Source organism: Scyliorhinus canicula, chromosome 7 (assembly GCF_902713615.1).
Source record: "Scyliorhinus canicula chromosome 7, sScyCan1.1, whole genome shotgun sequence".
Taxonomy (NCBI): Eukaryota; Metazoa; Chordata; class Chondrichthyes; order Carcharhiniformes; family Scyliorhinidae; genus Scyliorhinus; species Scyliorhinus canicula.
This window is the reverse complement of record NC_052152.1, coordinates 168,766,643-168,789,444: the sequence shown is the minus strand read 5'-3', so window position 1 is coordinate 168,789,444 and position 22,802 is coordinate 168,766,643. Positions and strand designations below refer to the sequence as shown.

The 22,802-nt window shown below is 45.2% G+C and overlaps 1 protein-coding gene across 6 annotated transcripts in view; it reads left to right on the top strand.

The window, feature by feature from the left end:
• LOC119969528 (extracellular sulfatase Sulf-2-like) overlaps window positions 1–22,802 on the top strand; it is a 433,021-nt gene that overhangs the window by 279,407 nt on the left and 130,812 nt on the right. For all 6 annotated transcript variants that reach the window (XM_038803237.1, XM_038803240.1, XM_038803243.1 and 3 more), the window contains one exon: window positions 4,637–4,876. In XM_038803237.1, the coding sequence (XP_038659165.1) occupies window positions 4,637–4,876 (240 nt within the window). The remainder of the gene's footprint in view (window positions 1–4,636; window positions 4,877–22,802) is intronic.

Genomic DNA, 22,802 nt, shown 5'->3' with positions numbered 1-22,802 from the left:
GACTTTATTCTTGGGGCCAGTTAGAACCAATTTTCTGATGAACGAAATGTTTCCCAGTGCAGTTCTCTTTTTCTTAACTATGGTCTAAAATTTGCATGTGCAATGGAGGCAACATGGTAGCATAGTGGCTAGCACAATTGCTTCACAGCTCCAGGGTTCCAGGAGTTTATAAGGGAAAGAATATTAATTGCACCATTAAATACCCAATGTATTATTATACTTGGTGATTTTAACTTGTGTAAGTGAATAGGTTCTTACTTACACGAGTTAAAATTGTGTCTCATGTTCCTTTTTAAGGTTACTTTTGGCTATTTATTCCTTTTTTTAATATTTAGAGTGCCCAATTCATTTTTTCCAATTAAGGGGCAATTTAGCGTGGCCAATCCACCTACCCTGCACATCTTTGGGTTGTGGGGGCAAAACGCACGCAAACACGGGGAGAATGTGAAAACCTTGCATGGATAATGACACAGAGCCGGCATCGAACCTGGGACCTCAGTGCCATGAGGCAGCAGTGCTAACCACTGCGCTACCATGCTGCCCTTGGCTATTTATTATTAAACAAACAGAGGCTAATGTCTTTTGGGAGGTTAGCCATTGTTTGGTTAGAGGACTTTGCAAATCGGAAGACATTTGTAAGTTCAATGTGAGAGGTTAGAAGTGGTTCCATAGGGGAGGTTAGAAGTGGAGATTAAGAAGCACCCAAGAACTAAAATTGCTTTGCATTTATTTTTCAAAAATGTAACATCGAGAGTATAAAATCTCCTGCATGCTGGTATATGTTTTGAAAAATGTACCTTCTGTGGGGTGTACACAGTAGTCAGACAATATTATGTTTTCTAAGAGCAGAGGTATATAGCACATGATGCTCGATATACTGTTAGACTATTGAAGTGAATCTTTGTTGTTCAAGGTCATAAAGTCTAACTACGGTTGAATAGAAATAGGGCGCAATTTAATCTAAAAACACAGAGTCCATTCTGGGTGGGATTAGCGGGTAGTTCCCAGCATTATCCCACTATCTGATGCCACATTTTTGCTACTTTGGCCCCCTCTATAACCCCCCCCCCCCCTCCCCGATGTTATGTTTGTGCAGTATGATAATAAATGAATCAATATATGACAGAACATCTAGTTCGAGACTAGTTATTTAATGTTAAATAAACTGTGGATAAACTAAACTATTGTTTACCAAACTGTGGATCTTTTAACCATGCTACTGACATCGCTTGGAAACAAAGGTTTAAGACTCCAGGTTGTTCTATCATAGTATGCCATCTGTTTTTGCTTCTGAGATTCCAGATTACGTCTTAACTTTTTGTTATGCCTTGTCTTTGTGTGGAATAGCAATGTGGTATGTAGCTTGCGATTCATCAGTAACTCTGCATGTGACAATTCACAACTTAAAGGTGAAATTCTATAACTCATTGGAGCTAGATACGGTTTTGCAGTCCATAGTCTTTTTAAATAGTTGCTTTATTATTTGAACTCCCTTATCTGCTTCACCATTCGATTGTGGGTATAATGGACTCGACGTACTGCGTTCAAAATCATATTGCATAGCAAACTCTTGCCATTCTTTGCAATTAAAACATGGACCATTATCACTCACCACGTTTTAGGTATGCCATGTCTTGCAAACATCGATTTTGTATGCATTATCACACAACTTGACAGAAGGGCTATTTCTGAAAAATTCGAATAATAGTCAACGACTATCTGATATTCCTTGCCTTGAGGTAGAATAAATCCATTCTAAATTTTTGTCATGGAGCTGATGGTATTTCAGCTATGTTCATTGCTTCTTTCGCTTGCCAGTGCTGATACTTTCAACACGTTTCACATTTCTCTATCATATCTTGTATATTCTTGTTTATACCAAGTGCTTTCCGTTTGCACTTCTCAATCCCGAGGTGACCCTCATGAATCCGTTTTAGCAAATCGCTGTGTAGAGACTGCAGAATCACAATTCATTCTTGCTTTATTGTAGCCTATTTGCTACACTTAGCTCAGATCTGATTTCATGATATTTTGTGCATGAACCTTTAGGCCAACCATTGTTAAGGTTTTGTATTACGATCTGCAACGCCTCATCTTTTGCTGTCTCTTCGACAATTTGTTTCTGATACTGGCAGTGCATCAGTCAACATGTCTATGTCAGCCTGTACATCTTCTCCAGTAGAGCTGCTGTTGGAGCTCTGGATAACGCATCTGCTACCTCTATATGTTTGCCAGGCATGTGTATCAGTTCAAAGTCGTATCTTTGAAGCTTCCTCATGAGACGCTGTACTCTTGGAGATAATCAGTTGAGATTCTTTTTAATGATTGCAACTAGTGGCCGATAATCCGTCTCAACGGTAAATGTGGGTTGGCCTGGCACCTTGGTACTGCCAATGTGGCACCCTGTCAATGCTCCAGCCAGTTTGGCAGTGCCATCTGGGTGCCCTGGCAGTGCCAGGCTGGCATCATATGGCACTGCCTATATGACACCGTCAGAGTGCCAGGCTGGCAATGTCAAGGTGCCCTGGTGGCATCAGCAATGCCAAGATGCCATCCAGCCCAGAGGCAGATCACCCAGGGGCCACTGATCGCCTGGGAGAACCCCCCCTAAGTGCTATTCCACCTGCCCCATTTTTGGAGGCCAGTGCTGAACAGCACCCAGCTGGAGTCTCATTGACGAGGCCCGTAGATGCCAGGTGACCATTGAGTCTGGAATAGGCATAGTTATGTGAGCTTTCAAGCTCACTTAATTATGCAGTTCAGGGGCGCCATTGTCGTGCAATGGTTAGCAGTGCTGCCTCTCGGCGCCAAGGTACTGGGTTAATTACCAGCCCTGGGTCACTGTCTGTGTGAAGTTTGCATATTCTCCCCGTGTCTACGTGGGTCTCACCCTCACAACCCAAAGATGTGCAGGGTAGGTGGATTGGCCAGCCTAAATTGCTCCTTAATTGAAAAAAAGAATTGGGTACTCTAAAATTAAAAAAAACTATGCAACCACTGTTGGCGGGATCCATATCGTGCTGTCTCGTGAGAACTGGTTAGATTTCGCAAGGCGTAACAACTGTCGGGAATCCCGGGAGAGGGCTCTCCTGGGATCTACTGGCCGCATCCCATTTAGATTCGGGCGGAATGTGGCAGTAAATCACACCCATAGCCTCTGACTAGCAGAGTTTAATTGTTTGATGAGGGGACCATGAAGGTTGAGATCACTTACAATTGACTTCCTCTCCAAGCTGCAATATGAAATGTTTGACTTTGTTTTTTTTCCAAATCTGTTGTAAAGTGTTATTTTTAAAAGTTATAAATATTCTAACCCCTGCACTGAAAATTATTTTTAAAAATGATTGCCATTCTTTCATTTGGAAACGATTTGGGGAAGAAATTAACATTTATGGCAATCATTATAATATATTAGCCTATAATTAGTTTCCCTAATTGTATATGACAGAAAGGTGTGATGTGAGCGTGACAGGTGAAAGCAAATGTGGGCATGGCTGAATCTTTGGGAGCTAATCTCCAATGAATTCACTCTTGAGGAATTGAGGTAAAGTGAAATCAAGACATAATGTAAACATTAGGTCCAGTGAAATCAGAGAATGCAGGGAGAGAGCAGATGGAATAAAGCAGGCAGTTGGTGGAGATGAGAGGTGTGTTGCAGTAGAGAGAACGGTGATTATGCAGGTAGGAATTAAATAAAACTAATTTTGAAAAAAATATTTGTGAATCCAGTGGCAGTTAGAAATTTCTCCGATTTCCTGGCTCTTTTCAATATTACCACCATCTAAACATTCTTAGATATTCAAGAATGATCGTACATTTTGATAAAAATTGCTGTTGCCTTATATTCATCTCAGGAAGGCGAAAATAAATGCTCCATGAAACAGTATTATTGAATGGATGTTTGCAGAGTGTATTGGGAAGATAAGAGAAAATTGCTAAGCAAGTGGATAGTGATCGGGCAACAGGCTGAATCAGGTTGGATGGGCCTGAACATCTTCGAAATTGGGTATAGGTGAAGGCAACATAGGGGATTAAGACTTAGACAGAGCCCTGGCTGGCCTGGTTGGACACACAGATTAGAAATGGTTCACCCAGGCCTGTGTTCAGGCAGCCTGGCTGCAATGTAGAAAATCTGATCTAGGAATAGCAAAACAAAGCCCTGCAATCAAGAAAATATAATTACTGAAAGACTTAAAAAGAAAATATAGACAGAACAGATTAGAGGGCAGTGGTATTTATCTGTGTCTATGGATGGAAACTGCACATCTGGTTTTGGCCTAGTGATCTATAGTAAGTTTCATTTAGTGTTAGAGGCAGAGATGCAGACATGATTAGGGTCCATGGCAACTCATAATTGCTTCCTTGATAATGGCAAATCCAATGGAAGTACTATTTAGAGATATGGAAGAAATGTAATCTGTTAAAAAGTAGAGTCATTTTAACTTTGGGTGAAAATGTAAAACTGCTGGTAACGATTCAACCGCCCATTATGAACTCTCTCGGATGTTTTACAATATTACTTCAAGTGAAAATCACACACCAGGATATTTTTCAGACGTACCAAGCTTAACGTTTGTAGCTAATGCTGAGAACTTTATTTCTGCGATTGTAATATCAATTTTTTAATTCTTTGTAGGATCTTTGGAAGTGATGAACAAGACCAGAAGGATCATGGAGCAAGGAGGGGCCCACTTCACAAATGCGTTCGTGACAACACCCATGTGCTGCCCTTCAAGATCTTCTATGTTGACAGGGAAATATGTCCATAACCACAATACCTACACAAATAACGAGAACTGCTCATCTTCCTCCTGGCAGGCCACACATGAACAGCGGACATTTGCTGTGTATCTGAACAGCACTGGTTATAGGACAGGTATGCTATTGAAGGAAATTGCAACTCTTGTATGGTGTTCATGATAAATCCTAAAGATAATGGGTGGGGGCGGCATGTGGCGCAGTGGATAGCACTGGGACTGCGGCACTGAGGACCCGGGTTCGAATCCCGGCCCTGGGTCACTGTCCGTGTGGAGTTTGCACATTCACCCCGTGTCTGCGTGGGTTTCCCCCACACAACCCAAAAATGTGCAGGTTAGGTGGATTGGATACGCTAAATTGCTCCTTTGATTGGAGAAAAAATTAATAATTGGGTACTCTAAATTTAAAAAAAAGATAAAGGGCAGAATTCTCCTGTTTAGGGACTAAGTCCCCATGCCGGCAGGAAAACCGGCGCGAACCACTCCGGCGTCAACAGCCCCCGAAAGCACTTCCAGGGGCGAGGTGGATGGTGGAGAGGTTAGCGCCGCGCCAGCCAGCGCCGAAGGGACTGCGCAAGTTAGCGCATGTGCCGAAGGGCTGCCGTGATCTCGCGCATGCGCAGATCGGCCGCGTTCTGGCGCATGCACAGGGGGTTGTCTTCTCTGCGCCGGCCATGGCCGAGCCCTACAGGGGCCGGCGCGAAAGGAAGAAGTGCCCCCACGGCATAGGCCCACCCGCAGATTCGTTAGGTCCCGATCGCGGGCTAGGCCACAGTGAGGACGCTCCCCCGGGGTCGGATCCCCCCGCGTTCCCCGCGTTCCGCCGAGGACCGCACCAGCCGACTTACCTGCCAGGTCCCTCCGTGTGGGACCATGTCTAATCCACGCCGGCGGGACTGGCCAAAAATGGACTGCTGCTTGGCGCATTGGGGCCAGAGAATTGCTGGGGGGGCAGCAGCCAATGGCCCCAGACCGGCGTGACGTGAACCCCGCCCGAAAACCAGCGCCGGAGAATACGGCATCCGGCGGCGGGGTGGGATTCGCACCCCCTCACGGGGATTCTCCGGCCCAGCGTGGTTTGGAGAATCCCACTGAATGTTTATGGGGGAATAAAAGCCCTCTTCTCAATTGAACAAAAGCACAATGATAGTGAAATATTTCAGCTCTGCAGACACTTCAATGGAGGAACCAAAGAGTAGAGTAATTTAAACAGCATTTATGGAATACAAGTTGATGGCGACGAGCTAATTTGGAAATGTGTAATTCCAATGAATGAAAATATGAAAAGCATCTTAGAAGACGTCTGACAGTATTCTCACCTTTTTTATAATCAGTAAATAAATATATGTGGACTGGTACAGCCGTAATTTACTTATATAACCTTATTATACCTTATATAATGTAACATTTATGATACAGATAAAGTCTTGTGTAAAGGCATGAGCTTTATGAACATCTTTATATAAAGTTAAGCCACTTTAGTTTGTTGTGTCCTATAGAACTAATTGTAAGTAGTATGTGGTGAACCAGATGATGTCAAAGTCTTTAGAAACGACAGTTCCAAGACTCGTAAAACTACGGCACCTGTTACGGTCAGCTGAGGGGAGGTGCACTGGTTCCTGTTTCTGCCACTCATTCGACCACAACAGGTTATCTTTTGAAAGGATATGCTTGTCAGTTCAGTAAGTGTTGAACTATTTATGTACTGTGACTGCAAAAGACACAAAAGGACAGGTTTTCTTGAGTTTTTCTAAAAAGAAAACAAAATGGTATTTATTGTAACACACGCATGCACACACAAGTGATATTGTTAAAAGTACAACAAAGATTAAACTGGTACGGTTCACATTGGTTTGTGATTTGGGTGGATCTAGGATGAGCTTGGTGGTCTTTCAGGTTTCGGCATCGATCCGGTTTAAGATTTAGATGAACGTTTTATCTATTCTTCCGGAGACAGCAGTTGATGGGTTGAGTTCTTTTACAATCTCTGCTTGCAGTCCGTGGATGTCAAAAAGAGCAGACAGGGCTTGAGCTTGTCAAAAGCTGGACTATGAGCAATGAATGGTTATTGTTCACACCATTTGTGATGAATTGGTTCCTCTGCAGGTCTCCTTACGTGTCACTCAGAGACATGGGGTGTGATTAAACTGGAACAAAATCTACTATGTCCGGTATTGGGCGTGTTTAGCAGGGTATTTCTTGGCGGTTGAGCGTCGACAAACATATTGCTATTTAACGGCGCTTTGCCCTTTTTTGGCTCTGGGGAGTTTTTCTCCGCTGAGGCCGCACTAAAGTCATTTCTTGCTCACTTCAGCTGGCCAGCAGGAAAGGCTCCTCATAGATCAGGGTGCCATTTTGTCTGCTGCCCCGATCTATTTACCCGATCTATTTACCCTACTCGTGCTTTCGACCCCCCTTTCCAACCTTTAGGAGGACCCCGGGGACACTCCTGCCACCTAATAAGACCCCCTGGGCCCAATCACTGGCAGTGCCAATCTGGCACCCAGGCACCCTGACACTGCCAACTTGGCAATGCCCCTGGCAGCCTGGCAATGCTGCCCCAGGCATCCTGCCAGGCTGGCACTTCCAGGTTGTCCTGGTGGCACTGCCAGGGTGCCAGGCTGGCAGTGCCAAGGTGCCCGGTTGCCAGTTTCTGAGTGCCACTCTGCTCTGCCCCTGACCATAAGGGGGTCTCTAATGGCATGGGAGACACCCCCCACCCCCCCCCCCCCCCCCCACCCCCGGGGCACACCGGGAGAGTCCCATAAATGCATATTTAAATGAAACTAATGGATCATTTAAATATTCTGATCTGGATTATATCCAGTGAGGGTGAGATCCAGATCGTGATGCCTCGTGAGACTCCGTTAAATCCGGGCCAATTTTGTGTGTGAGCGTCGTGAATTTCACGATAGGCCTCTTGTGTGATTCAACGGCCTCGTCTTGACACCAATTTGGGTGCGGCTAAATCAGCCCCTTGGAGTCTGGACTTTGAGATTTGGGTATGTGCACTAACAATAGGAGATGTGAATTTTGCAGATGGTTTCATCTCAGTATGTCCATTCTAGGGAGGGCACCTCCACCCAAGGTCATTTAATTATAGACTTTCCAGAGACTTGAGGTAATTCTGCATCTGTGAAGATATTATGAAAGTCACCCAGCTCCCAGCAGCCATCCTAACAGCTTTCTGTTTTGTCCTGCTCCAAATTAGTTAGTTAATGTTTGCAAATAACTACATCAAGTCATTTTATTTAAAAGAATGGCTTTGTAACACATCAACAGGCCAATTATTAGGTTCATTGACGGCCTGCCTTCAGTCAGTGGCTGACCAAGTCACTACCATTCCTATTGTTGGTAATATCCCATGGTAGCAGGAACATATTGGGCTTGTCTCCTGATGTCATTTTACCACTCTTACCGCCTCGCAGTCTGTCACCAAAAGGCTGGTAAAATTCAAACTATTGGGCCCTACGCGATACATATTCATGAGTTTTGACCTTCAATTTTGGCTTTCCCTCATCCCCCCACCACATGCACATTAATAAGGGGACAGAATTAATGTATATCAGTTGTAATATCACTGATTATGGATTTCCAATTTTACCAATGAAGAGGACAAGCACTTGTAAAAGGCAGATTGTGTTTGATTGTGTTTTGATGAAGTAACAGGGCAGGTTGATAAAGGGAATGCAGTGGATATTGTCTGCAGAGATTTTCAGAAAGATTTACCAGAATGGTTGAGGATTTGAAAGAAGTTAGCTATAGATTTAGGTTGGAGAAACCAGGGTTTCTCTCCTCAAAGCAAGGGAGGTTGAGGGGAGATCTGCTACAGTTGTAATAGACTGTGACAAGTTTAAATAAGATAGACAAAGAAACGCTCTTCTCATTAGTTGATGGTACAAGGACCAGGAGATATGGATTTAAGTTTTGAGCAAGACATACAGGAAGAACATTTTCACGCAGCAGGTGGCAATGGCTTGGAACTCACTGCTCATGAGCGTGGCGGATGCAACCAGAAACGGCCAATGATTTCAAACGGAAATTGGATAGGCATTTGAGGGAAGTAAACTTGTGAGCTACAGGAATAGAGTGGGGGAATAAGACTGACTAGATTGCTGCACAGAGAACTACCATGAATTCAATGAGCCACATGGCCTTCCCCTATGCCATATAACTCACTGAATACGGCAGTAAAGAATCAGCCATGACCCTAGGTGAATTGGTGCAATCATTTCCAATTGGCACCAATGCAGGAGCTGGTTTAGCTCACTGGGCTAAATCACTGGCTTTAAAAGCAGACCAAGCAGGCCAGCAGCATCTTGGTAGGAGCAGAGAGTGGAACAACTGGAAAGGTTAAAGAAATATAATTGTCTATCTTTCCTGACATCCTTGCAAGTTTTCTTCTTGAGTAGCTGAACCACACAGACCTAGAAGCTCCAAGATTCACTGAATAAAATTTGAGTACAGCAGGCCCAGCTTTAATCATATCTTACGGAGTTTGATCTTGTCGTAAAGATGATATTAAGCTATTGCTTCTATATAATTACAAATATTACAATGCAATGCATTCATAAATATAATTATGAAAAATAGTCAAGCCTACGACATTTTCAGTGTCCACAGAACACCGCTTGGTGCTCTCATCATGCACAGATGTTTAGTTAATTCAGCTCTTATAAAACTTTCTGAAGAATGTTAGTCACTAAAATCATTCTGTAAATACCACATGAGATGGAAATCTTTATGTTGCTAAAATGAAAATAGACTTTGGCAGATGTTTCATGTCTAGACAGAAATTGTGATGCAATGTTGTCCCTGTAGACATGCCGTGAGCACCCAAACTTTCTCATTTTAAACCAAAGGTTAAAAAAACGTGGGGCGGGATTCTCCACCGGCGTGATTCTCTGCTTTGCCAGGCCTCGGGGGTTTACCGATGGCGTGGTGCTGCCCCACATTGGGAAACCCCATTGACCAGCTGGTGTAACGGAGAATCCCGCCGGTGGGTTGGGGCAGAAATGTGGGGCAGTGGGACGGAGAATCCAGCCCATCATTTTTTTTATTGCCTTTCAACCAGAATTGATATCATTTGTAAATAATCATCATTTACAACACAAGGTACAAGTTACCTTACAGAGGATATATGGTGCAGAAACAAGCCATTTGGCCTGTTGTCTTCTGCAATATGGCCATTGTAATGATGTTCACAGAACATCTAATTGTTCAACTAGAAAGATGATTTATTAACACACACGTAAAGATAACTAATGGATTACTATACAGATAATAGCTACTAAATTAATTCAGTGAATTCTCCTGGAAGTACTCTCAGTGCGACTATCCTCTCGTACGTCCTACTACCAACTGGCGGGTATCTCAAGTCACGTGATGAATGTCTGATGCCAGCAGCTGATTGGATGCCAAATTGTTAATTATATACAGAATTGTGCCAGGCATATCACCACATGGCCGAGTCAGTCCATGCCTGTGTTTAACTCCACTCGCGCTTCCCCACCCCCTCATGATACCTCATCTAAATCTATCATCAGAACCCACTATTCCCTTCTCCCTCATAGAATAATAGAATCCCTACAGTACAGAAAGACGCCATAAAGCCCATCGAGTCTGCACCAACACTCTGAAAGAGCACCCTATCTAGGCTCATACCCCTGACTGACCCCCATAACTCCACCTACCCGTTGGACACTAAGGAGCAATTTAGCTTGGCCAATCCACCTAATCTGCAGAGCTTTGGCTGTGGGAGGAAACCCATGCAGACATGGGGAGAATGTGCATTTTCAGAGTCTCAGTTGTGGACTTAGAGCAATGTTACCTTTAAAATTTAGCTGTTGTGCAGAGCTCTTTTTTTCTGCACGCTGTCCCTTTATGTTAATTGTATGGCCACATACATTCCTACCTCTCAGAACATGGCCTACACAATACTTTGCACGTTTGCTCTCAGCCAGCTTAGTGGAAGCGTTGGCCCAAGAGACTTTAAGAAACTAATAATTCAGAGAGCCTGGACTTCCGTCGGTCTGCCAACACCCTAAAATTCGAATTAATGGGTAAACATGAGCATAATTTGTGGAAATAATGTTTTAATGAAAAATTTCTCTTGCCTTATCTTTTTTTAAATTTAGAGTATCCAATTATTTTTTCCAATTAAGGGGCAAAGTAGAGTGACCAATCTACCTATCCTGCACATCTTTGGGTTGTGGGGGTGAAACCCACGCAGACACGGGGAGAATGTGCAAACTCCACACAGACAGTGACTCAGGGCCGGGATTCGAACCCGGGTCCTCAACGCCGTAGGCAGCAATGCTAACCACTGTGCCACCGTGCTGCCCCTTCTCTTGCCTTATCTTAACCTGGTTTGCTTCAGCTGCCGGTATTAAACGATATCCTATACCTATATTTAATACCGCAACCACTCCCAAAATTCAGGGTCTCCTCACTACTTTGAGCCTGGACATCGCAAAACCATAAACCTCTCAAAATAGTTGGTGTAAGCAGAGTCTCGAATGTTGCATTCAAATATAGCTTATGAACTGTTATAAAACAGAAACATAGAAAGAATAGGAGCAGGAGGAAGCCATTCGGCCCTTCAACGCTGCTCCGCCATTCATTATGATCATGTGTGTTCATCCAACTAAATTGCCTAATCCCCCTTTCCCCCATATCCTTTGAACTCCTAGGCCCTAAGTGCTATTTCTAACTGCTTCTTGAAACCAAACAATGTTTTGGCCTCAACTACTTCCTGTGGTAACGAATTCCGCAGGGTCACCACTCTCTGGATGAAGAAATTTCTCCTCAACGCTGTCCTAAATGGTCTACCCCATATCGTCAGACTGTGGCCCCTGGTTCTGGACACACCCACCATCGGGAAGATCCTTCCTGCATCTACTCAGTCCAGTGCTGTTAGAATACCAGTCTTAGAAACAAATAATAGTCATTGCTGTCAGCGAAATCATTTTTTGGTAATGTTGTAAATGTGACATTAAGTAGGTGTAATTTTCTGCAAACTCTATAAATATTGTGACAAAATGTTTTTTTTTTTAAATGTTTTCAACCCGGAAAAAATAATTTTGGAGTTATTTAATCCATGCGGATTTTGTTTTACCAGGTATCCTGCTGATATTGAGTTATAGTTTGCATTACACCTACTTCCTCCATTATGTTTTTATTGGGTGCCTGCTGATGTTTCTATTGATTCCATGCATGGAGTACTTGATTTGCACTCCAAATTTACCATTAAAGTGTTTAGTCATTTTGCCATCATTAAAATAGTTAAAGGTTCTCTTTTGAGCAATTGAATTTGCCTAAAATAATGCTCAGTAACTTAGTCTGATAATGACTGAAATACTGAAACACTCGCTGCTGAAGAAAATAGCTGGGGGTATGTTTGCTTTGTTATTCAGAGGTGATTACTTTAAATAACTTATTTCTGCCTTGCAAAAGTGTTGATTTAATCATAGCTGCAGTTTCTAGATCTGAGAAAAGACAAATGAAAGGCTAACTAAATAACTTTACAAAAACCACATCTTTTTCTGCTTCAACATAACGGGTGGGATTCTTCAGCCCGCCCGCCCGGCGACCGGAAATTCCTGCTCAAGGTCAATTAACCTTTACATCGTCCGCGGCCCGTCTTTGGTGATCTTGCGGCGGGCTCGACTGAAGAATCCAGCCCAACATTTTTAACTTGATTCACAATTTGAGTCAGATAGCTGAGCATCAATAAGCAGATGAGTTAAAATAAATTATTTATTAGAGTGTGCATTGAGGTGTGCCAATTGCAGATTTTTCATGTCATTTATCAAAATCCTATAAGAAGTTGTGTGGTTTCTTCCAGGTGCTCCGGTTTCCTCCCACAGTCTATAGATTTGCAGGTTAGGTGGATTGGCCCCTGATTGTCCAAAGATGTGTAGGTGAGATGGATTGGCCATGATCAATGCATGGGGTAATGGGAATAGGGTGGGGAGTAGGCCTGGTAGAGTGAAGTTTTGGAAGGCCTGATGGGCCAAAGGCATCCATCTGCACTGCAGAGATTCTATGGAGTGAGGGTTTTTCTGGAGAATGCAGCCACAGCCAGATCTGCGGCACCACAGCTGTCTCAGCTGTACAGGCGGCAGGAGGAAGATTGAAAAGTAATCGTGATAAGATAATTTTATGAAAAGGGGAACAGGCAGGTATTTCTGTGGCCACAAATATGAATTAAGTGCGGTAATGTTACCAGCCTAGAGAAGGGCCAATAATATCACTGAACACCTGCAGGGCACTTTGAGTGCGGAGGATTAGCAACAAGTGGTCATGATCCAAATGGGTGACTCAACAACACAGATAGAAAGAGGGATGAGGTAGATTTTAGGGGCTTAAGCTAGAAAGCAGAGTACTAAAAGTAGTAATTTTCAGATTATTCCTAGTGCTAGTGAGTATAAAATAGGAAGATACAGCAGATGAATGCATGACTGGAAAGATGGCAAAGGGGGGAGTCCCTGGGTCATTGGGACTGGTTCTAGGGGAGATGGGACCTATATAGAGCCATGGGTTGTACCTGAACAGAGCCGAGACAGATGTCCCTATGGGGTGATCTGCTCATGCTATTGCGGGGGTGATGGGGATGAGGGGGTGGGGGGTGGGGGGGGGGGGGGGGGGGCACTGCATGTGGCGTTAAACTAACTTGTCAGGGAGATGGGAACTAGGCGATAATATTAGAGAGGAAAACATGGTGCACAAAAAATTGGGCGAAATAGTTGGTACTAGAGTAAGATATAGTAATGTATTAGGCAGGGTCAGTTTAAAAAGAAATATAATTATATCTAAATTAGCTTAACAGCCCATATCTGTGAATGCACAAGAGAAAATAGCTTTGTGAGTTGTAGGCATTGATTCGTCATGTTGGAATATGATGCCATGTAACATGAAACCTGGCTCAAAAAAAGGGCAGGGCTAGAGTACTGAATATTCCTGGATACAAAGGAGTTCAAGAAGGATAGGGAAGGAACAGAAGGTGGAGGGGATCACAGTATTTATAAATGAGAATGTTACAGTGCTGGAGAGAGACAATTTCTAAGACAGGTCAAGGACATAATCTATTTGGTTAGAGCTAAGAAAGAATAGACTGCCAACTAGTGCGAAAGATATAGACAAATAAATTTGCGAGGAAATTACTGAGAGCTGCAAAGGTTATGGAGCAATTTTAATAACTGACATTAATTAACATAATAGAGACTGGAATAGCAGAGAGTGGAGGGGGAAGTTTCATGTAGAGTGTTCAAGAGAATTTTCTACATCAGTATGTTTTCAGTCCGATAAAAAAGAGACAAATCTGAAGGAAGAAGGTGAACCTCCTGAAAATGAAGATGAATCTCAAGAAAACAGTGAGGCTAGAAGATGGAATCCTTCCAGGACACATGATCTAGAAGGTCTACCTGTTGAGTCACCCCTGACCCACTCCTGTGGTGTTCCAGGGTCCAGGATTGTGGGCAGCCTCTGTCATGAACTCCGGAGGCAGCTCCAGACATGGTTCAGCTGAGGCCCAACATCTGCGCGCAATGCTATACGAATATGTTTCCCTCCGGCATGGTGGAGTATCTGGTGTGTGTTTTTGGGGGGGGGGGGGGGGGGGGGGGTTGGGTCTTCATCTGTATCCAATTGACTGGATGTAAATGAGGTTCACATCAGGCTCTGGCAGGTTTCCCCACCAGCCATAGTGCGCACCAGCAGAAGATCCTGTGTAAATTCACGCCAGCGTGCAACTGATTTCTGGCTCCCCTGCCATATTCTCCCACCATGCCCGCCATCACATGTGTTATCGATGGCTTGGGAAAATTCCGTCTCATGTTTCGTGCATAAGGACAACTGTCTTCTTCAGTGTGTATCCAGTGAGATGCCCTTATCGAACTGATGTCTGCCTCCAGAGGCAGCCTCATGACATTGTCATATGACTGCAGAAAGCCAGTTAATCAGGCAGTACAAAACTGCATTTTTCAAAACCCAAACAGAACCCAGCAACTGGAAGAAGCAGCAAGAGGTGCAAGTGCAAGAACATTTTCAATGAAATGCCAGAAGAAGGCTATGGTGTGGCGAATGCAGGATTTTAGATATTTAAATGATAAACATTTGGAAAATGTTTGGAAATTTAAGGGTTAAAAGCCTGAGTTAGAGTGTGTTTGACTGCAGTGGTGGTGCCAAATACCAAATCCCAATTTTTTGTGCAATCACTCCTGGAGCAAAGTATTCGTTCCCACAGTCTTACAAAATAGACTAAAATATTGGGATTTTGGTCGAGTACCCTAACCACTGTTGGGGTCTGGTCTGGGATCGTAATAATGGTGAGAGGAATCCATGGAGAAAGTCCTGTACATACTAGAGTGCTTTGACCATGTGGAAGGGCCTGATCAAGTGGCAAAACTGATGTTGCAGGTTTACCAGGTACAGGACAGCATTGGGATGAGCAAAGAAATCTAGCAAAGAACATGCCAGCACCTTATTCTATGCCACAGGCAGTAGTGCAGATGGCGTAATGGTCAAAAATGACATAAATAAAGAGACTGCAACATATTAAAAGACCACAAAGCCTTTGATACTTATTTTAGTTTTCAATGAAACAAAGGGGGCACAGTTCAATCGGCACTCCCAAAGACTGGGAGCGAACACTTCATTAATAATTTATATCGATAGCTGAAAATGGCAAATATGGAGATCTGAAAGACTGATTAATTCAGGATCCCATTGCTGTAGGAGTCTGAGGGGAGTCACTATCAGATTTTCTACAGTCGAGAGTAGGCTTGACCCTATTGAAGGCTGTGCTGTTAATAAGGTAGCCAGCACGGTAGGGCAGCAAGGTGGGCAGCAGGGTAGCTGTGATGATCGGAATACCTTGCCCCTTTAAGAGGCTTGTGATGATTGGAATACATTGCCCCTTTAAGAGGCTTGGAACCCTGGGGGACTCCGCCTCTGGCTACGCCCCCTGGGAAACAGTACTTAAGATGAGACTCCATTTTGCGAGCACACTTCTCATGGAGGCTGCCATTGTTCACTGCTTATTAAAGCCTTTGATTACTGACCTAACTTTCGTGTAGTGATTGAGAGTGCCTCAGTAGCACAAGTGGATAGTACTGTGGCTTCACAGCGGCAGGGTCCCAGGTTCAATTCCACCCAATTTCAGGCCAGCTCCTTTTGTGGTAACTGGAGAATTGGAAATCTCAGGAGACATCTTGTTCTCTCTCTCACAGCCCAGAAGACCTGCTGGAGAGGTAGAGGTCAGGAGAACATGTTTTTATCCTCGTAGCTCCTAAAAACAGGTTTAAATAACCTGCAGAGGAGCTGGTTGATAGAATAAATTTGTTGAACAATTGAACACTAGGAAGGCAAGATTGTTTAAAATCATAGAATCCTGACAGTGCAGAAGGAGGCCATTCGGGCCATTGAGTCTGCACCGATCCTCCGGAAGATCACCCTACTTAGGCCCACTCCCCTACCACATCAACCTATCCAGCACGGGCAGCATGGTAGCACAGTGGTTAGCACAGTTGTTTCACAGCTCCAGGGTCCCAGGTTCGATTCCCAGCTTGAGTTACTGTCTGTGCGGAGTCTGCACGATCTCCCCGTGTCTGCGTGGGTTTCCTCCGGATGCTCCGGTTTCCTCCCACAGTTGGATTGGCCATGATAAATTGCCCTTAGTGACCAAAAAGGTTAGGATGGGTTATTGGGTTACAGGGATAGGGTGGAAGTGAGAGCTTAATTGGGTCGGTGCAGACTCGATGGGCTGCATGGCCTCCTTCTGCACTGTATGTTCTATGTTCAGAAGTGAGAAAGAAAAAACATATTTTACTTCAGTAAAAAATAAATTATGTGGAGAATAATGGCTGACACAGTGCAATTCGTAGGACAGAGAAATAACAGTGCACTGAGTACGAAACTAGGAAATAGTAGAGTGTGTGCTAGCCATCATTATTCCGTGTTCTCATTGTGGTGGGAAAAGGCTGCACCAACCAATGCCCCCCCCAAAATTGCAGCGTGCCATTTCTTCAAGAAGAGAGGCCCTTTAAAATCAGTATGCCACAGAAAAAAGCGCCTTACACAAAAATTAAAGGGAAAAACAGTTAAAATCATCTCCCATTCAAGAAGCTGAAGACAAAATAGATAATGTAGTGCTATTCCCAGGAGAAATTACAGGATCAGTTGGGAGCGATTGGAGCACAGCTGTTACGGCAATGTGTTAGGTGGGGTTACTGGGTTATGGGGATAGGGTGGAGGTGTTGTCCTTGGGTAGGGTGCTCTTTCCAGGAGCCGGTGCAGACTCGATGGGCCGAATGGCCTCCTTCTGCACTGTAAATTCTATAACGCAAACTTCAAAGTAGACACTGGAACAGGAGTTTCAATTCTTTCAGTCACAGAAGAGCAGCTAAAGCACGACTTCCTTCAGCCATCGACCATATGACTCTACGGCCCAGGTGGCACTCAGCGGAAGGTCACGGGATAGTTGGCTGCTAAACTCCAGTACAAAGGAACAGAAATCACAGAAACTTTGTCTATGGTCCACAACCAAGAATGTCCACTGTTAAGTATAAAAGCTTGCACCCGTCTATAAAGTTGATGAGCTGGGCAGCCCAGAAAATTCTCCTGAATTCAGGACAGAATTCCCATAATTATTCAGAGGTCTTGAGAATGACATGAAAACCTAGAGTAAACCTAACCAGGCATAACATTTCCCACAATCTTCAGCAGAAGGAACTACATGTTCATTATGTGGAAGAGCAGCTTGTATCAAGCAAGAAACTGATAGATGAATATGTCCAAGGCAAACAAGCAACAGTAGAGGCATTGTCACAAATTCCTGTTGAGAAGCCTGAACAGGAGGACATAAATTTCATTGGGGACATAGATTCATATATCTCATTAACTATAAAATTCCTACCAGCAACAATTCCTACCAGCAACAACACAGAGGGATGGAATCCGGGCAAGAGCAAATAGCAGATGAAGAATGTTCTAAAGTAAGAGTTAAGGGGCTCAGCAGGGGAGTTTGAGAAAAGGCGGGGGATATTTGTGACCGTGTTTGAGGAGCTGTTCTTTGTAGGGATGGGGGGGGGGGGGGGGGGGGAGGGGGAGGGGGGGAGAGAGGGGGGGGGGGTGGAAAAGGGGAAAATTTGTACAGTTGATTGTTGGGAAGTATATTTCCCCGGGTGTTTATTGGCTGTAACCTGCTTTGATATATGTTTGTAATAAAATATATTTTTCAAAAATACAAGAGATTTGCTGTGTTGAAACTGGAAGATTTTCATTATGATGAGATTAAAGAGAAAGTACATCTGTTTTCACTAGAATAGAGCATGTTTCATAAAGGTTCTCTGTGTACAAAGTTATGAGGGATTTTAACAAGGGGGATAGGATCAAACTATTTCCACTGGTCGAGGATTTGAAGCCGAGGGTCAAGGCCCTCATTTGAAGGACAAGAGAAAATGGAGGAGCAATATTTTTACACTATTGGTTGAATTTACCAGCCTTTTGGGGATGGGCTGAGAGACAGGAAGGGTTGCAACATGGTTCAGGAAAATATCAGGTGGCATGGTGGACAACGTCCTGCCACCACACCATTTTTCTAGTAATGGGAAAGATAAGTGGCCAATTAAGGGCCATTTGACACCCCCAAGGGGTATTTTGCTAGCGGTGTGTGGGGGGGGGGGGGGGCGGGGGGGGGGGGGGGGGGGGGGCGGGGGCGGCGGGGGGGGGGGTGCTACTGTTGGTAGGGGTGGTGTTGCTGACTGTTTCTATGTGGAGAAGGTCACTCCCATGACCCAAGAGGAGTTCCCGGCAGCAATGGCCAAATCCACAATGCGCTACCTGACCATCGAGTTCTATCTGACTGGCCCATTTTACTTCCTACCCCATGTGTCCCATGTTCAAAGTCCATGTTCAAGAAATGGCTTCAGCTCTGAAGTTTTTATACATCAAGGATGACTTCAGAGGTCACATGACTAGTGCAAGCCTATAGCAAAGCACATTGCACAAAGGCACTTTTCCAAACACCCCCCTTTTCATAAAAAGGAAAAAAACAAATTACAGACACTTATTATTTGCAGTTGCAAATCAGACACATATAAGGGGCTGGATTGTCCGCATCCCGATGCCGACATCGTGTCCAGCGTCAGGACGGAGAATCCATTTCCGCGCACGAAATCGGGACCGGCGCTGGTTCCCCAATTCTCCGAGCCCCGAAAAGCGACGTACTCAGAGTACTCCACACCACGTAATCCCTACGTGCTGCCATTGGTGGAGGCCCGCCCCGCTATTCTCCGCCCCCAACCAAGATCAACGGGATCTAACATGGTCCCATTCGGTTGGGATACTGGGTCGGGGGCAGGCCGATCTGAGAGCAGGGTGGGGGGAGGCCTTATACTGCACTGGACTAATTTTTGGCGGGCGGTCCGGGTCGGGCGCTGGAGGCCGCCGCCATGTGCATGCGCGACCTCTGACCCGGAAGTGCAGAGGCCCGTATCTGCAGCAAAAGCTGCAAGCTTCCCGACGGGTCACTGCTAGCCCCCTGCAGGGCTATGAATATGTGGCTCTTTCACGCAGTTTTTCTGTCGTGAAAGGCCACAGTATGTACAATGGCGTGTGGACATAGTCCCAAAAACGGAGAATCTAACACAAGATCTACAATGGGACTGCTATTTGGAAATACAAATCCTTTTTATTCTCATTGCATTGGGCTCTCAGCTTAGTTAGTCTACTCGGGATATGCATGATTCCATAATATAGCCTCAATTTTACATTCAATGGCTTCATATTTGAGTCGCCATCTTGAGCAACTTCACACAAGTCTGTGAAGTTCATGTTGGACATAGCACAGTATCTACCCGACACTTCATATTATCTTGATGCTCTCCTTCTGCAGTCATCATCACAATTCATTTCTTTTTTTTTAACAAACAATTTTAGTGAGATATTTTTTGGCATTGTATACAGTTACAGTGTTTATCTCCCATAAACACTACCCGCCTATTTATCCCTCCTACTCTTCCCTAGCCTCTTCCCCCCCCCCCCCCCCCCCCCCCCCCCCCCCCCCCCCGCTGAAATTTACTCTCCCGCGAAGAAGTCAATGAATGGTTGCCACCTTCGGGCGAACCCCAGTACAGATCCCCTCAAGCCGAACTTGATTTTTTTCCATACCCAGAAAACACGACATGACCGAAAGCCATAGTTCGGTCTTTGGGGGTATTCAGTCCCTCCATGCCTGCAGTATTCATCGCCGGGCTATCAGGGAAGCAAAGGCCAGAACATCGGCCTCTTTCTCCTCCTGGAGAGACTCCTCCCGGGTCTTCCGAAAATTGTCACCTCTGGGCTCATCACCACCCTTGTTTTCAGTACCCGGGACATGACACCCGCAAATCCCTCCCAATATCCACTAAGCTTAGGGCGTGCCCAAAACATATGTACGTGGTTCGCTGGTCCTCCCGCGCATCTAGCGCACTTATCCTCTACCCCAAAGAATTTGCTTATCCGAGCCACCCTCATGTGGGCCCGGTGAACGACCTTAAATTGAATCAGGCTGAACCTGGCACATGTTGAGGTTGAGTTTACCCTACTCAGGGCTTCCGCCCATACCCCGTCCTCCATCTCCCCGCCGAGTTCCTCCTCCCATTTGAGTTTCAGTTCCTCCGTCTGGGACTCTTCCCCCTTCATGAGCCCCTTGTAGATATCCGAGACTCTATCCTCTCCTCCTTCTCCACTAGAGACTATTCTGTCCTGGATCCCCATTGGTGGGAGGCATGGGAAGGAAGGGACCTGGCTGCGTATGAAGTCCCGCACATGTAAGTACCTAAAGTCATTTCTCCTTACCAGCCTAAATTTCTCCTCCAACGCCCTCAAGCTCGCAAAGCTCCCCTCCAGGAACATATCGCCCACCCTCCTCACCCCCGCCCGCTGTCATGTTCAAAACCCACCATCCATGTTCCCGGGGGCGAATCGATGGTTATCACATATTGGATCCCAGACCAACGCACCCACCTCCCTGACATGTTTGCTCCACTGGCCCCAAATCCGCAGGGCTGCCCCCACTACCGGGCTGGTGGAGTACCTGGCCAGCGAAAGCGGTAGGGGAGCCGTGACCAGGGCTGCCAAGCTGGTGCCCCTGCATGAAGACGCCTCCACCTGCTCGCAAATAGACCCACCAGCCACCATCCATTTCCTTATCATGGCTATGTTAGCCGCCCACAGGGCAGCACGGTGGCCTAGTGGTTAGCACAACCGCCTCACGGCGCTGAGGTCCCAGGTTCGATCCCGGCTCTGGGTCACTGTCCGTGTGGAGTTTGCACATTCTCCCCGTGTCTGCGTGGGTTGCGCCCCCACAACCCAAAAATGTGCAGAGTAGGTGGATTGGCCACGCTAAATTGCCCCTTAATTGGAAAAAAATAATTGGGTAATCTAAATTTTTAAAAAAAAAGAAAAAAAATGTTAGCCGCCCAGTAATAGTTCATCAGATTCGGCGATGCCAGTCCGCCCTCGCTGCGATTCCTTTCCAGCATCGCCTTACTCACCCGCGGGGATTTTCCCGCTCAGACAAAGCTCATAATGAATTTGCTGGTCCTTTTGAAGAAGGACCGCGGGATAAAGATCGGGAGGCATTGGGAAATGAACAGGAATCTTGGGAGTATGGTCATCTTTACCGTCTGCACCCTCCCCACAAGTGATAGCGGGAGTGCGTCCCATCTCCGAAACTCCCTCTTCATTTTTTCCACCACTCTAGTCAAATTTAACTTATGTAATCTGCCCCAGTCTCGTGCCACCTGTATCCCCAAATATCGGAAACTTTCCCCAGCCAGCCTAAATGGCAGCTCCATCAGCCTATTCTCCTGGCCCCTTGCCTGCACCACAAACATCTCACTCTTGGTCATATTTAATTTGTACCATGAGAACCAGCCAAACTTTCTCAGTGTTTCCAATATATTGTCCATCCCGGCCAGTGGGTCCGACACGTACAGGAGCAGGTCGTCCGCTACGCCTCGAAACAAGCTGGCCAGTGTTGAAAGTCCTTTTTGGCGTCGCTTGAATGCGGATCCAGCTGTAGACGATCCGGTTTGATACGGAGGTCCATCTTTTGAAAACCTTAGAGCAATAAATTGATGCGCGATCAATTGAACAAAGACTTGAGTTGGATATAACTGAGGCTTTATGCTCTAAGATGTGTGGCCTCCCACAGCAGCTGGTCAAATTGCTGCAGCATGGAGGACACACATATTTATACTCAGGGATGACCAACGTACCTGTAGTACAGGTCCTACCATACATCCTCTAATAGAGGTGCAACAGTGGTTTACCACAAGCAGTCCCGAAAAAAACCGGGGAACAAGGTCCACAACTCCCGCCGGAGTGAGAGCCACCAAATGCGAGGCTTATTCACTCATCGCCGTCACCGGAAGTCCCACTATTCATTTCTTACCTTGAGACTTGATCGTGTCAATTTGTTCTAGGGTGTAGATTTGTCGGAATCATCGTCCAATATCGCACCAGCAATCATCCTTATGTTTGCTTTTCTTTATGCCAGTAAAATGCTTGTGTGCAAAGTGCAGTTAAAGAACTGTTTCCCCTGGGCTGGACATGTTTCATTTCTTTTGTGTGGTATCCTCCACAATATTTACATCCTGTAACCTAGCCTTAATCGTTTTGCAAGCCCTCCTGTAAATATTTTTAAATTTTGTATGTGACTGCACCAAGTTGTCTAGCTGAGTCCTACTGAGTTTGAGCAGTTGAAAGATGGCCTGATCAGGGATGGGATTGTCTTAAGAGCAAAAGGTCCCACTATGAAAGAATGCCTGCTGACTGAAGAGAACTTTACTTGCAAGTAAGCGATTGACATGTACTGAGATTGTTACTCATCAGCTGTAGAATACTGATAGAGGAACTAATGATGCTTTGTATTATGCTGAGAGGCAGTCCACGTTTTACAAGTGAAAATGAAATGAAAATCACTTATTGTCACAAGTAGGCTTCAAATGAAGTTACTGTGAAAAGCCCCTAGTCGCCACATTCCGGCGCCTGTTCGGA